General features: G+C 36.1%; 2 protein-coding genes across 2 annotated transcripts; both read right to left on the bottom strand.

The window, feature by feature from the left end:
* Window positions 1–4,219: 4,219 nt before the first annotated feature.
* Window positions 4,220–9,893, bottom strand: LOC121895712 (deoxynucleoside triphosphate triphosphohydrolase SAMHD1-like). Its single transcript, XM_042409134.1, has 6 exons — window positions 9,761–9,893; window positions 7,154–7,320; window positions 6,131–6,223; window positions 5,864–5,968; window positions 5,635–5,763; window positions 4,220–4,293 (listed from the first exon to the last, which is right to left on the bottom strand). The coding sequence occupies exons 1-6, from the start codon at window positions 9,891–9,893 to the stop codon at window positions 4,270–4,272; spliced, it is 651 nt and encodes a 216-aa protein (XP_042265068.1). The 3' UTR covers window positions 4,220–4,269.
* A 138-nt stretch (window positions 9,894–10,031) lies between these two features.
* LOC121895601 (deoxynucleoside triphosphate triphosphohydrolase SAMHD1-like) lies at window positions 10,032–16,475 on the bottom strand. The gene is made up of 10 exons (XM_042408923.1): window positions 16,324–16,475; window positions 15,615–15,681; window positions 15,285–15,357; window positions 14,770–14,930; window positions 14,457–14,572; window positions 12,694–12,761; window positions 10,716–10,874; window positions 10,524–10,624; window positions 10,227–10,335; window positions 10,032–10,127 (listed from the first exon to the last, which is right to left on the bottom strand). Exons 1-10 carry the CDS (start codon window positions 16,418–16,420, stop codon window positions 10,032–10,034), a joined length of 1,047 nt encoding a protein of 348 aa, XP_042264857.1. The 5' UTR covers window positions 16,421–16,475.
* Window positions 16,476–17,168: the final 693 nt, after the last annotated feature.

The following is a 17,168-nucleotide window of genomic DNA, read 5'->3' as shown; positions in this document are numbered from 1 at the left end:
TTGAAAATAAACCTGATTCTGATATTGATATTCTCCAACATAAAGGCGGAAAATGTTTCAAAGTCACAACAGTAAAGTTCTGATGGGAAAATATACAATCGTTTATTTATTGTGACCAATACTTTTACTGCAATACTTTGACTGTATTTCGCTGCTTCTGTACTTTTACTTAAGTTTCATGCAGGGCTTTTACTTGTAATGGAGTATTTTTACATTGCTGTATTGGTACTTTTACTGGAGTAAAGGATCTGAATACTTTATCCACCACTGTTCAGTAAAGAAAACAAAAAACACATTTCGTGACAGCCTCTGTATCCTACCAACTCCAACTCTATTTTATTACTTTATTTAATAAATCACAGTGTTTCCGGTTCATTTGTGCTTGCTGCAGACAGCTTGACTCAGGGCGGTTTTGTGGTTGACATGAAGAAGGAGGAGCCAAATATAATACGGCAACAGAAGCCGGAGTGTTGTCAGCAGTGTTCTTAGCCAAACTACGGGTTACATCCAGTGACAGTGATGTAAAACGTGCATTGCCGACGTTTTTAAAACGGTTTATCCCTACGGGCATGATGCAAGGGAGGTATGGTTAGGCAATTTAAACACGTGGTCAGTGAAAAACCACTGACAGGACGCGACTCTGTGCCAAAGTACGCGGTAAATTGAGCCAACCTGACCTGTAGCCTCCTCTTCTGCAGCTCTAATCCAACAGATAGCACTGTAAAGGTGACACACAAGGCACTAGATTGTGTACAGTGTAGACTATAACTGTAGAAAAATTTCTCCTCTCCCTTTTGACTGGGTCCTGGTTCCCAATATTACTATTGTTTTATGTATTAGATCACTAATTTCAGTCCAATGTTTCTGTTAATTTATAAGTCACCAGGGGTGGATTTAGTGATTTGGGGGCCCCATGCAGGCAAACTGTCCTGCTTTATTTTTACACTTTCTCTAACTGGAAATGTTGGTATTCTTAAGGCTTTTTCTTAAGTAAAACTATGAATACCACACAGTAAAAATACTATCCAAGCAAAAGCCAGCATTCAAATTTTTGCTTAAAAGTGAGGAGTGAAAGAGAGGTATTTTTAACACAATGTACTTTAATTTACTAAACGTCTGTTAAAAATGGAGCTTTTAACTTTTATATAGTGCTGGATAGTTTTAGTGAATTGCATTATATTTTATTTATTTTTCATTAGTAAATTCTGAATCTGCCACATAATAGTAACATTTATCTGTCAGGTAAACGTAGTGGTACAATGTTGTCCTCTGAAGTATATAGTTACATATTTTTTAAGTGCTTTTGTAACTTATTACAGGTGTATAATGAGTTAGAATAGTAACATAATTCAATATTTTTCATATCTAAATATCATAATAAACATAATAGTTGTTTGGGGACCTTTTTAATTGGGGATCCCAGGCAGTTACCTGATGGTAAAGTCCGCCCCTGTCATTCACATTGCACAAATAATGGATGTCAGGTTTCAGTTGAGTAGTTTGCGTTTCAGAATGTTATATTTTGTTGAAGGGCTTCAGTCCTGCTGTGATGTGGCTTCTTAAAAAAATTTTGTGATTGTGTGGGAGATTGTCTGCTTAATCAATGATAGTGACGACAGGTGTGCATCATTAGCTGCAGTAGGGATGGGCCAGTATCAAATTTTCATGCTATGATTATTGTAGGTAGAAATATCACAATGATCATCAAACGTTTCCTGAAATCCTACTGTTAGTGCTAAAATAAAGTGAAATTACTTCACACCATGATCGCCCTCAAATTTAATTAACTGAACAGTGGTCTGTAAATTGAAGCTTTGTTGGACTCAAAAACAGTTTGACAAAAGTAGGTTGTTCAAAATTTAAGACAGTTGACTGGAAATTACTTAAAAAGCAGCTCAGTGTCTCTTAGATTCTATGCACCACTTCACATTTATGAAAATTCATGAATTTTTCCTGATGAAATAATGAATATATTAATGGAGTGCAAAAACTTTGTAGTAAGTGTTATCTGCTGGATGTTAACAATTAAATTAATTTTAAAAGGCAGATACATTTAAGAAACACACAGATAATAACAGTTATAGGCCAGATCAATATGGCCGGCTGTCGCTCTACACAGCTTCACACACACGCATCACTACTAACAAACACCAGCAGAGTTGAAGCTGAACAGTGAGGAAGAACATAATGAATGGATCTTGATGCAGAGAGTTTGGACTCCCTCTGTCACTGAATGTTTCATCTGTAAGCCAGCCATGCTTCAGTGTGTTTACAACTAATGTTAATATAGCAAGTCATGTCCAGGGTATAGACCAGAATGAAAAGTTTTGTCTCCTTATATATTGTATCTATCTGTTGTCTGTCTCTCTTTTTATTACTAGAACATCCCTCAGTCACACCTTTGTAAAAGACATTACATACACACACTGACTCCTTTCAAATATCCACGAGGACATGTCATTGTAATGTCTCAGCATGTAAACACAAGCACCTATTGTCCTTACAGAGCCGTGCATAACAAAGCAGGCAATCTTTTGTTAAAGGTGGGTTAACATGACTAGACTGATTCTCAACTTATATACGCAAGAAGGTTGTTAAAAACACACCCCTTTTTATTTGAACAATTCAAATCGTCCCTTTTTATTGTTAGATCATGCTTCAGTCACATCTTGTAAAAAGACAAAAACATGCACAAAAATTCCCTTTTCACCCTCCCTCTTTTTTATAACATCACTCCTCCACCTGACTTATACATATGACATACACAACCACATGTCACATGACACATGGGCGACTTGTGCACATGAAGTACCCTTTGCATGCGTGTCTCATGCATGCGCACATGCACGCAAAAAGATGACTTGTAAATACTACTAGTTATTATCTTAAATGACAAGACCATAACTTGTGCCACAATTCATTATCTTGTGCGCAAAAGATTTAAAAAAAACTTTCAGGTTCCCATATTACCTACTATAAACATGCAATTTATATATTGTAACATAAAATTTAACATAATAAAACTTAATCTATTTTTTTGGAACATTGTCTCCATTCTTGAAAAACATGATTCCCTGTGGTGGTGAAAGAAATGAACTACACAAGGACACACAACAGAGAGAGAAAGTTTTATTTCAAATAGCAATCTGCAATCTGTTATCAACCTGTCTCAATAGGATTATAGTTGGAAGGTTTTAAAAACCTCCGGTAGGTTTCCCTTTAAGTCCCATTATATATTAGTCATATAAGTAATTTTCACACAATGCACAAAACACGATGATACCCAAAGTAGTACTACTACATAGTCTAAGTAGCAGTAGAAATAGTGATATATAATGTAATCATAACAGTAATAAGTGATTTATCACAAATCATTTAATTCTTATTTCATATAGATAGATATAATAGAAAACCACCATAAAAGGAGACATTTAAAAACAGTAAGTAACAACAAATGCTGAAAGTGAAGAAAGCTACAATAAAATAACTAAAAACAACCACCAAAACTGCCTCTGATCAAAAGTCACCCAAAGTCCAAATAATAATCAGATTTCCACATCAATTCATATCATTCACGTTAAAACCAAATACCACTAAATGTTTGAAATCCCTAAACCTGAAATTAAATGTTCATATTAAATTACTCATTATTACACACATTGGTTGTGCTTTACAGCTTGCCACCACCAAGGAATACATAGCTAATTTGCTAATTTAACTTTTGATTGTAGATTTGATTTATCTCATTTTAAAGCTCTGCAGTTACGCAAAACAAAAAAAAAGCATAAATGTGACTGAGAGCTGAATAAAACAAGGCTCTGACACAAGCTGTATATATATTCAATTTCAGAAAATAACATTTTAAGTCACCATGATTGATGGTTTACAACAGAATTACATAATGGTATGGTTTTGGTACCAACATGGTGATTCAGTGGTTCAGTGATTCTGTTTAAAATGACATACAGCTGCAGATGGAGGGAAATCTACAAACTAAAACAAAGAAAACCCTGAGAACAAGGCCTGAATGTGCAATAATGCATCCTCATCTATACTATGAAATAATCTCTTTTTGGAGAAAAATGCTGAACTTTAGAGCCATAATGATTTAAGCTTTGCTGTTCTCATTAACATACTCATCTTGTAGAAAACTAGGTAATTTTTTAACCAATTAATGAACCAATGAGTATCAGGTAGTGTTTTATTTCTTTTTTCAGTTTCTCTGTCTTCCACATCTTCAGCTTCATTGTTTTAGCCATTAGTGATGAGCTACAGTCCCACTGTGTCTCCAACCTGCATTTGAAGAGAACAAGGACAAATGCATCAGTATTAACAAGAGCAGTGCAGAGTGCACTCAGAGAGATGCAGTTCATCACAACTGAGCCAGGGCACTATAGACTGCACTAACAACAGATCCAAGGTCAGAGAGTAATAGAACTTTTACATATTTGCTCAAAATGAGGACTGAGGATTTTGTCCTCTGTTATTTATGAAAAATATCAACCTTTGAATTGCTACTGTGCAGGATTGACATGTCAAGTCCAGTACCCTGTGCATTCATTTACAGACCTCATAAATTTAACAATACTTTTATCTCTGAATTTTCTGATCTATTGTCTATTTCAGTAACAAAATCTGATCTTTTAATACTGTGGCGTTTTATCAGACCGTAGGCCCATTGTTTTTGCCTCCTCACACCTCAACCAAAATCCCAAATCTCAGCGTGGTGTTAAGGCTAAAAGAGCAAAATATTTTTCAGACATCATTTAAAGAAATTAAAAAAAGATTTTAGTAAAGACAATAAGTACAATTCTTAATCTTACAGCCATAAATTGTCCTGAGGTATCTCCTGAAACCTGTGCAAATTTCCCTCATTATTTCCCAGATGAATCCCACTACTTGCCCGCTGGTTATAATTCCACCTCACCTTCTTAAGCAAATGTTTTATACAGTTAGGCCCAGTATTTTATCCATAATAAACTCGTCTCTAGTCAATGGTTACATCCCACTCTCCTTCAAGCATGCTGTCATTCAACCTCTAATCAAAAAAACATATTAGATCCAACTACACTTAATAACTTCCACCCAATCTCAAAATTGTGTTCTCTCTGAAAAGCTCTGGAAAAAGTTTTCTTTTTTTCTTCTTCTTTTTTTAACAGAGGAACAACATTTTAGACATTCTAGTCAGATTTCAGGATGCACCACAGTACTGAGTCCGCTCTGCTAAGGTTAACAAATAACTTACTGCTGTCCTTAGATGGTGGAAACGTTGCTGTTTTAATGTTATTGGACCTTTTTGATACAGTCGACTACTGTATACTCTGGAGGTCAGATGCATAAACAATGCATACACACAAAAACCATGCATACACCATTTCCTGCACATGAAATGAAATTTATAAACACAGAATGTTTTTAAATGTGCTTTATAAATAAAATTGACTTGACTTGTCATTAGAAGCACATTTGGGATCTTCTATCGGTCAGAATGAACAGGGATTACAAAACCTGATTCATTGTTCCAGTAGGCACCTGGCTATTGTGTTAATGGGTAACTTTCTGTCAGCTGACACTGCCGTTACTAATACACTGCAGTCTTTGACATTTCTATGCTTTTTAACATCTAAATATTACCTGAAAGCCCTTGTTTCTGCACCACTGGAGAAAGTGCTTCTTGGCAGCCTCCAGACTCTTGTCATCAGTCCTCTTGCAGTAAACCATGATCAGCGTCTCAGAAAAGCATGTTGGGCGCAGCTCAGACATCTGACAGGAAAGACAGTAGCATACATTTAAGAAAAATTAATCAACACACAAGGAACAAACAGAGGATTCAAATTCTTGCTGTCAGTGCTTTATATCCAACCTGTTCTTGAGGGATCTGGAAAGCTCTAGTATGATCATTTTTGCTGTAGAAATATACATCATTAACAGGATTCTGGTCTCTCTTCCCATAGTTCATAGTGACTTTCTAAAAGAGAAGGATGAGAGAGAAGCCTGTTTTTAAAATTTGGCAATTAAATTAAATTATGCCACAACGGAGGTAGGCAACATGATACAAATCAAATAATAATCAACAAAACCCAATATTTTAAGAAAATTGAAGTGAAAGTAATTAGACTTGAAAACTTACAATAATTTCAAAGTCCTCTGGCTTGAGCCCGTCCTGAGCATCAGTCTGAGGGAGGGCTTGAGCCAGTTCCTTTTTCCAAGTGGAAATTATCTCCTAAGGGAGAGAGGAGAAAAGTATGAAGGACAATAGATTTGACTCATTTTATCTTGAAAGCAAACAGTTAAGAGCACGTCCACATTAATATATACTTAGGTTGATTTTGCCAGATGATGTTGCTTTCATAAAATAATTATTTTATCAACATTACACCTTGAGAATGATGTGTACATGTTAACATGTATCGACAGGAAGAGTCTGGGAATTAATCCCAGACTTGCTCTACCTCTTGAGCCACAGCGGCTACACAGAATATTTATGAGCCATGATTAAATCATTTCAGTATGAAATAACTGTTCCGTCAAACACTGTTAGTTCAAGATCCCAGTAAACAGCTTGAGATGGAGACCAGACTTGAGTACTACAGCCCAATCATTAACCTGTATTTATGTTTAATTTTGTCAGACAATGCTGCAACCATAAAATAATGATCATGATTTGGTCAACCGGACTGTCTCTCCCACTCCTTACAAGATATTGGCTGTGATGCACAATTTTGTTGTTTGCCAACTGAAAAGAGGATAAAGAAGAAGAGATTTTGCAGTTTTACCAATGTTTCACTATGGGCAAAAGGCCTCAACCTTGAAATGCTGGATGCAAATGATTTTCTAACAAAAAAATGTTTTCAATTGACTTACATCATGTCAACACTGAAGGTGTTTCAACCATGTTTTTCAGTCGTCCATCGTCTGATGGAACAGATACACTTTTATTTTAACCCGAGGAAAATAGAAAATGCAGCGGAAATATTTTCTGTGTAGACATGGCATTAGTAGTGTGACAAGTGACATTTGACCCTATAATTTTGTGGACAATGCTATCACATCCTCTAAATTCAATTCTAGGAGTGACTGGAATAGGCTGTGTTTTAGTCCACATCAAGCAGAAGTGTAATCCAGTACAGGTACACAAAGATGTGGTGAACACCTTGGTGACATCAATGTATCTTTCATCATTTCTTATTTTCTTCTTTTGCAGAGCCTTTGTTTGGCCCAGAAACTTGTAGAGTTGTCGAGAATAGATTCTTTCCAGAATCTTCCTCGCCTCAGCCAGCTCTGGGGAGGAGGACTTGAGTATTTCGTCAAACACAGAATCTACAGGACAAACAGAGAAACAGAGCAGAAGTTCGGTCAGTTAAAACAAACCAAAGTCAAGGTCACAAATTAATTTGTAGCGTTTCTCAAATAAATAATTGACAGTAAACTGAGAGGCATAACTCACAAAACTAAGCTATATAACTATGTTATAAACATTCATTTGTTCTTAAATGTGAAAAAAAAAGCAGGCGGCTCAATCTGTACTCATTACAACTCTTTAATTTACAGGATCTGGGGTAATCATTTTTCATTTTAAAAATATGCCGTTGAAACTTCAGCAAGTTGCTTCTACTCTCCAGTGACCATTTACTGTTTCCCTCCACTGAATAGTTGCTACACTTTGTTTGTTAAGCTTTGGATTTCTCCACATGCTGTAGCGATGTACATGGTGCTATAGTAAGAGTGATGCTCTTTGGAGGGTGGTTTCTTTTTATTTAGCCCTTACAAAACCAAAAACACGAGCAAAAGTGTAATGAATGGATTAAACAGTGTGTTTATCTGCTCCAACTGCAATCGTTAGCATGTCTGGCTAACTAGCTTACTACCTACAGTTGTAATCTTCTTATAGATACACGTAGATGCCACACTGGATGCTGCTAGTCATTGTATCAATGCGTCCAACACGGACACCACATTGGTTGGTCTAGTTGCCTCTCTGAATGCATACAAGTATATTGTGGAAAGAGGTCCAGCCGCTCTTACAGCTACCATAACTCACTGAATTGTCAATCAATAAATCCGTTTTTCAGCAGTTTGGGTTGTCACAGAATACTAGACATTTATGTGTAATACAGAATACTTTGTTAATCCGAAATGATGGTTTTCATAGCAAAGTACTTATTTTTAATGCAGAGTAGACTAATATTACTATAATAAATTAAAGTTGAGCCTACTTTTTGTAATTATTTTAGAAATATAGTCTGTTTTCATCTTGCAGTGCTGTATGGCTACTAGGATCATTAAAGAATACAGAATAGAGACTGAATACATTTTAAATAGTTATAACTATTAAAAATGTCAGTGCATGTCAAATATACCATAGCATGCATAGCATTTTGTTTTAATAGTCATATTCTCACACACACACACACACACACACACACACACACACACACACACACACACACACACACACACACACACACACACACACACTCTGTACTGACATTTCCCTCAGTATTTACGTAACTTATGCATACAGTAATTGATTTTGAGTTTTGGGATACATGTTTGTGTATGAACAACATGAACAGCTGGACACTGGTTGGCTTCTGTGTGTACATGTGGCTATATCCAGGTTGTCAATTAATGTAATAGTAAATAATAATAATAAATGGAACCTACAAATTCTATTCACTCAAAAATTCTCAATAGAAAGTCCTACTACAAAGACTAATAACCACTTAAAATTGCTTTTTAGTGATAACGGCATATTAAATTCAACATGTTTGTGACAATGTTGTGTAATAATTACTCGCCCATGAAATTATTCCTTGTGCCTCAATTTTGGAATTTCTTTCTTTAGAAAATCAAAATGCAGCACAAAACTCTGGTATCCTTTTCTGCAGATAGTGACCAGAAAACCGGATAAATATGAATGCAACAGAGACACAGCCCACAACCTGGAATATGGCATCAAGAGTGTAAATATCTATGGTTACTTCCTTGGCCAAAGAGCATTGCATTAGCTAACTACGTTACCTTGTTGGGTTATGTTTTTGTTGTTGTTGTTCACTGTTAGAATTATTGTTACTGTTAGTATGTTAGCTAAAAAGGGTTATGTTAGACCAAGACAACCGTCTGATCTTACATTTTTTCTTATCATACTTAAGGACTAACTAGCTCTACGCTACAACACAAAAACAATGAGCTTTCTTTATTTCCATGTCTTCTACATGGATTGTATTGAAGATGACCTTTTAGAGCAGCGAGACTGAAGCCATTAGGGTGATATTATTTAGCTCATTTGTCAGAAATACAATTCATCCATGTGTTTATGTTAGTTTATAATTAGTTGTTAACTATCAAGCTAAGATGATATTGTTGTAACTAAACAGCTAAAATGCTTAGTAAGTAAGTTAGTCTGAACTTGTGGTCAATGCAAGTGGATAATTGGAGTCTTGCTGTAGATATCTATAGCATAGGTTTTGATTCATAATTCCTCAGCAGCCAGTATGCATATGATAGGATGTTTCTGCCACAGTTGTAATATTTTGTCTCTTTGTGTGCTGTAACTGATCATCCAGCACTGATATTCCTTAAAGTACTTCAGAGTCTTCAAAATAAGAATAATACTGACAGCAGTCTGACAATGTTGCATGTTTTAAAAGATGTGTATGTAGTATTTTTTTTTAAACATTATAAAGGTGGTGCTCTTTTTCTTTTCTCTTGATGTTCTAAAAACATAAGCTAATAGCACACAGTGATCTCTACAAACCTGTCAGCTTGGTGTAGGCCTCCATGTTATCTATGGCTGTGGAGAGAGTGAACTCCTCCCCATCTGTGTTTGTAATCCAGATGTGCCCATTTGCCTTTACAAAGGCCTCTGTGATCCTGGATAAACACAACATATTGTCACTTTTGAGAACATTTTGCAGCATGCTATAAAAGGCTCAGTCATGAAGCAAAGTAAATAAGCTCCTCATCAGACAGGTGAACAAGCAACATGTTGTTGACATGTTGAGTACCAACATGGGATGGGTAGGTACTCACATAGCTTCTATGATCTTGTTCACTCTGTGCTGGTAGGCTCTTCTGTGGAGACTGATCCTTGTGTAGAACATGTCATACAGATTGCCCACCTCCTGTTGAGAGTATCACTTTTAGTCTAGTCACAATTCATCTTTGCCATTTTGCTGTTTCAAAAAATCTGATAAAAAAAGCAGAAGTAAAAGTTTCAGCACCTTGTCTCTAACACAGATGTGCTTCTGCCCATCCACATCACACACCCTGGCAAAAATGATGAAGCGTTGATGGTCAAAGTTGTTCTGGATGCCCAGGTGGTGGCAGTCCCTGAAGGGAGCGAGGAAAAATGTGAAGATGAGCCTATTAAGTTAAAACAACAATACTATGCTGGGGAATGCCAAACATTGTTAAAATAATCATGAGGATAATGTAATTGTAGTAATTAAATAACATTGTAGTTCATAACTCTAAAGGGAAAGTTAATTATCATACAGTTGCTGTTCAACAATCCTCACCTGGCAAAGTAGTCAAACTTGTCCACATCAATGCCATTTCTTTTGTTGGCCACGATTTCATAGAGGAAGGACTTGTCCTCTGGTCGGCCTTTATACAGCCACTGTGAAGACGATGGCACAATAATGGCATCAGACATTGGCTGCTGTAAAAGGATACTGACTGATTACACACAATTTCACACTGGCAGGTACCTTCTGGCCTTGAGCTGCATTAGTTTCCTGATGTCCTGCAATCATCTCTCTGATGAAAGTCTGGTCCTCAGGCAGCTTCAGGCCGTAGTGCTTCATCACTGGCTCCAGACCATTGTCATACACCAGGTAGTCAAACATCTGTAGAGAGGCAGTCTCATGCTGCAACATACACACATTAAGACATATTCATATAGGCTATTAATGTGATAATACACACTCGCTGTTTCAAGGTGAAAGAACACAAGAAATAATGTCACTATATGTGAATAGCTCAATAGTAGCCCAATATATCCTTTTTTGAGTTACACTATAAAATTATGCAAAGACTTTTTTTCCACCAATGTTTCATTTTCAGGGCTATTTTAACATAATGACTGTAGTTTTTTGTTTGTTGTACTGTAAGCTGTTAAATGTGTGTCAGACATTTGTAAAATGAGAGTTCACCTGTGTTTAACTTGCTGTTAAACTTTAATTAAATCAGTTTAGTAAAATAATATTCAGTGTGTCATTCAGTGTGGCTCTCTCACTAAAAGAGTCCTCCACCTCTGGAGGTGGGAAAGACGCCCAGTGTCCAAACCCCTGGACTTGAGAGTGAGAGGAGGAGGAGATGGAGGACTCTTTGGTTATGAAAGCCATTGAACTGAGGACATGTCACAGTGACGTGACAGTTATTGTGAATGACACAATGAAGATTATTTTACAAAACTGATTTAATTAGTTTAACAGCAGGTTAAACACTGGTGAACTTTACACATTAACTGCTTACCTGAAAATTAACTTTTGAAATGAAAGAAAAGTGTTTGCATAATTACATATTGTGACTGAAAAAGGGGAGAGATTGGACTACTAAACTCAAATCATGAAAACAGTGAAAAGCTATAACCCATGCAAGGAATGAATCAATAACCTTTAGCTGTCCAGCTCACAGTGGAGCAAATGTATTACCTATATAAATTCACTAGGTTACAAAAGTACAAAAAAGCCTACAGTCATTATGTTAAAATAGTTCTGTAAATAAAAGAAACATTTAAAATAAAAGTTGCATAATTTGAATAATAATTAATAATAAACTCAAAAAATAGAGGGATAGATTGGACTACTGGACTCAAATCAATAAAACAATTCGAAAACATGCCTCAAGCTGGAAAACCACCATTGACTCCCCAACCCATTAACTATACTAATTACAGCCATATTGATAGTTCTTGTTGATCACATGTGATTAGTAATGTGTGATGGCACTAAAAGCAGGTGAATAGTGATATCAGTGGCATTTGATAACTGAAGGTGGTGCGACATGACATTCACCTCACATTTATTTTCTATGGGACACAAGCAAATCGCTTCACAAAGCAGGTTGAAAGTTGAAAAATTTCATTTTTATGCAAATGAGGGCAAATTTGCCAGGAAGTGATGCAGTAAAACTGACAAAGTGGCTTGGTGGTGGACCAGAGATGCTTGTTATTACCTTGTTGTCATGTCTCCTCACTCCTCAGGTGACCTGAATTGAGTGTCTGAACAACAACTTTAAAAAATTAAGTTTGATGGATCTGTGTTGATGGTTGTCAAACTGTTTATTTTAAGAGAAACAGACATGCACATATTTCTTTTGTCATGTTGGTGGACATTACTACACTGCTGAACTGGCAGTGATAACTTTGTGCCCTTCTTACTGTATTATTTAGACAGATAATCATATTATCTGTGCAAATACAAACACCAAGGCACCAAAAGATGTTGTTAAAGGGTTGTTAATAGTCATGTGACCAAATGTACATTGAAATAGGTTTTGCTTGCTGTAATCATTCCTCCAACGAGCTGGCTGCTGGATGTAGTTTTGTGTTTAGCATATAAACAGTGGTGGTGGTATAGAGATTGGTATTTCTGTCTGTGGCTGTGTTTTTTCAATGTATGATTTATTTTTGTAGTTGGTTATATTCTTATCACACGCAACAGAAAAAGTTTAATTGTTTCTTACCTTCCACGGATCTGGACGTACTTTGGGGATGAACATTCCATCAAACAGATGAGAAAAGGGTCCATGTCCTAGATGTTGATAAAATAAATATAAGTTAATGATTGTGTTATTTGTAGTAGATTATTGAGCTCTTAAGCTTATAAATTGTTCTTGTATAGGCCTAGTTTTGTACTGAACTAAACATAGTTTAGTAGTTAAGTTTTGAACCAATAACAGACTGAATGTACCACTGAATGAACAGAAGACCTTCAGAATGAGCGCTGAAGGTCACAGCAGTATGAATAGTGGTACGTTCACTTACTGTTATAAGCACTGGAAGTGCATTTGAACATTGATGCAGTTGCATATGTTAGACAAAAAGTGACGTTATTTCTGCCTCTCTGCTCTGCATTTTATAGATGTGAAAATCACCGTTGAAAATTACGTGTCACTGACAACTCAAAATGATGATGATGAATAAGTGTCTGAAATCATGATTCACTATTCACTACAGAAGAAACTACTAAGTGTATTATATAGTATGTAGTAGTGAATGAGTAAATGAGGGTGCCAAGGTCTCCCTTTTCATTCTTTACACAACAATCTGTCACTCTTTGTGTGTGCAGACAAGTAACACTATGAATGCCTTCCAAGAGAGACTGTCTGAAAGTGTGTATTGTTATTGTATATTAAAACAATTGTTCTCTCTCACTCCTCTTTCCAACAGCAGACTTTTTTTAACTTGACTTTGAGCAAGTTGCTTTGGCAAGTCAAAAATGTTTGCCATGTTAGTGGATAGTTTTATTAGCTTTATTTATTCAGGAAATCTCACTGAGATTAACATCTCTTTTGCAACAGAGACCTGAGAACATGTTACATATACAAAGGATCAGAATAAGATGGTTCATTCACATGACAATCACAAAACAATCATCATACACACTGACAGACACACTACTTGAAACAATCACAAACATTCTGAAGAATATCAGCTATAATGATAATATCAGCAATAAAATCCCTCAGAGGGACAAGTGTCTCTAACTTCAAGCGGTTTTGCAGTTCACTCCAGTAATAAGGTGCATAGTACCTGAAACCAGTCTTCCCCAATTCAGAGTTTGTGTGAGGAACTTTTAAAGCCAATGAGCCATGACCTCGTGTCATGGTTATTAGCTCTGAGCTCAACTAAAGATGTTAAATTACTCAGTAATTTAGGTATCAGTGTCTTATAAATGAAGACTCAGGTGCCTTCTGGATGTCAGTGATGATCATCTGAACTTTTCATATAACTCATGGTGGTGAGTGTGATAGCTGTCTGCTGTATGAATGGAATGGCACTGTGGTAGATAGTATCCAGAGGTTAAAGGGTGGTGGCAGCAGCATGAGCATACAGGATATCACCATAATCCAATGTGCACAGTATGGTAGATTGTTTTCTGCTTTGAAAAGAGAAACAACCTCTGTTCCAGTACAAGAAACCAGTTTAAATTTTAAGTTTTTGAGCGAGATGTTTGACATGAGTTTTGTAGGAGTGCTGTACTGTGTCAATTAGAGCATAGATAGGTGTGGGAACATCAATGGTTTGTGCTCTTGTGAAATGCACACATTCATCAGATCTACAAAGAGTGCAGCCCAAAGTTGCTTTTTATTGAATGAGTCAATGATGACATCCATAACAGCAGTTATAAAACTAATGTTATTTTTGTTCGTAAGCACACCTTGCAATTCAAAACTATTTAAAAAAAACTACTACATGTAACAATGGAAAGGTGTGTATCACTCACCGAGGTCATGGCAAAGTCCAGCAATCTGCACACAAAGGATGTCTCTGTCATCGATGTCGAGTTCCTCCTGCTCTGTTTTCAGATTTTGTAGAAGCCGTCCTGCTAAGTATGCCACCCTGTACCAGCACATACAGCCGCAAAAAAAAAAACCCAAATTGTTATACAGTACCTCTACCAAGGTATGCGATGAGTTTACTTTGGTTTTATTGTTTGTATTTGATGCTTTACTGCAAATCAGTGGTCCCTTTATTTGGCTTGTGAATGAATACCTTAAGACACATAACTGTGTCTAATTGAAAACATAAGGACATACCCGATTGAGTGTTCAAAGCGGTTGTGGGATGCTCCAGGGAAAACAAAATAACCCCCTCCAAGCTGCTTGATGTTTCGTAGTCTCTGGAACTGAGGTGTGTCAATGATTTTGACGAGAAGCGGATGCAACTTGATATGACCATGGATAGAATCATTGAACACCTTGCAGAACACAAAAGAAGAAACATTAGACAAACCCAGGGAAATTATTATCCAAAACAGCACCAGTAAAACCAGTTCTGCTGAGGGACCAGCAAATTAGACTGTCTTACTTTCATACTGTGATCTTCCTCATTTTTATTTTGTCCAGCTTCCCACATCTCAAAACAACAACAACTCTAAACTTGCACAGTCTTGATTTTGTGATTATGTAGGTTCATTCACTGACCCTGGCGTCTCTCACACTCACTTTCTGCTTATTCTTCATGCTTTTCAGCTCCTCTATATTTTAGATCTCCTATTTCCATAACCCTGAAATGTAGTGTGATGAACAGTCACTGATACATGCTATATTACCTTGCTTTGGTCTGAGATCTTCCAGAGTTTTATCTTGATAATGTGCCAGATTCTCAAGCGGTCACCACGTCTCCTAGACAAAAAAAAAAAAAAAAAAAAAAAGAATAAGTAAAGAAACTAATTTAAGAACATTGTAGAGAATTAGTTGAAGAGAGTTATACAACCTTAATGAAATCAGTGGTTTTGTTGTCTTGCACCAAATTAGTGCTGAATAATTCAGAGGAATTGGCTTGCACACGTTATCTTCTATCCAAGATTTTTATCCAAAATCCAAAATAATCCATCCATATAATTTTTAGACAACTTGGTTTAACATCAGGACACACTTACTCAATACCCATCTCTTCCAGATCATCAGCTGTGATATTTCCCAGCCTGGTACCAGTGATTTTGTGTTCTGAGGAAAAGCAATATAGTAGCAGTCATGTATGATATGGTATTTTCTGTGACAAGTGGCCTGGGTATTAGATATCATGTCTCATGACACAAAATGTCTACTATTCACTGTTAATTCTATTCTGTTTTTTTTGCATGGTTAAAGTTTTCGACATCACACTTGTGTAAGTTGAATATTGGACCAGGATTGGCTTCCAAACTATTTGTGATGTCACCAATCATGCTCGTTGGCTCAGCCCATAAAATCAGATTTCCAGAGAGCACAGAAAAGCATCATTCTGCATAGTGAAACTCAAACATCTAACTGTAGGACCAAGAAGAAAAACACAGTCACTCTGACTGTGACTGAGAAAGTCACTCAATTCTGCTGCAGTTCAATTAGCTGTATTTGAGTTTTTTGCTTTTTTCTTTTTTCATTTTTGTTGACTTATTTTAGGGCCCAATTCAGACACATTTCCTGTGTCTTCCTGCTTGGTCTTCAGCAGATGGTAATCATATTATATTAATAGTTATATTTTATATAGTATGGTTACAATTGTATGGTCAGTTAACATTAAAGAGCACTAAATGGCTTAGTTGGGCCAATCATAATATGAAAACTAACTAAAACCATCAATTTACTTCAACAAACCAGAAAACCAACCTCTAAATTTGTCTTCCCATTCTGCAAGTCCTTCTTCTCGCAGGAATTGACACGTTTCCTCTACGCCCAATTGCCTGTAGTCTGCTGGTCTTTCCATTGACAAACTCTTTTTTGGGTTTTTTAAGCTGTCAGAGGTCAAATCTAGTTAGTCCGACGTTTTCAGTTCTTGTTGACCTGACAAGCAGTCAGTTATGAAGGTTAGTCACTCAAATAATGATATATTTTAATATCTACTAGAGGTGATAAGGGCAGACATACACAAAAGACACCCAGCGTTTGAACAACACCTGCCTCTTGTTTCTCTCCTACCTATTAAATTGGTCATTGTCCTCTTAGGAAGTCTTTTGTAATTGATTGAACAACAAAAACATTTTAGAAAAGCAATTAAAAAAACTGAAAATACATTAGGATTTCACAAGAAAAATCAGCAAAACACAAAACACTGTACAATTTAAACATAGTTTCCATAGTTTCTTTTTTTTTTACTATAATTAATCATTTTATAACTACATTTTGATTGCCATGAACATTTGTAGAATCTTGTTTCCCTAGTTAAGATAATAGATTAGTTAAGAGTTAAGATATTTTGTTGTTCAAGTTTTATATAGTACAATTTTGTCTTTTACTTCATTGTATATGAATACAATGAAGTAAAAGACATAAGCATAATAAATCTCTGGAGTGTGGGTGAAACTTACCTGCCAAACACACATGCATAAAAATAACCAGGGCAAAAACATTTGATTTCATTGCACATATACATACGTACTGATTCATACGACAAAATTACACCTTAAGTTCTGGTAAGTTACACAGGAAATGTCGGGAAGTGACACTTTAAATCC

Source organism: Thunnus maccoyii, chromosome 4, assembly GCF_910596095.1.
Source record: "Thunnus maccoyii chromosome 4, fThuMac1.1, whole genome shotgun sequence".
In the NCBI taxonomy this organism is placed as follows: domain Eukaryota; kingdom Metazoa; phylum Chordata; class Actinopteri; order Scombriformes; family Scombridae; genus Thunnus; species Thunnus maccoyii.
This window is presented reverse-complemented; position numbering and strand designations above follow the sequence as displayed.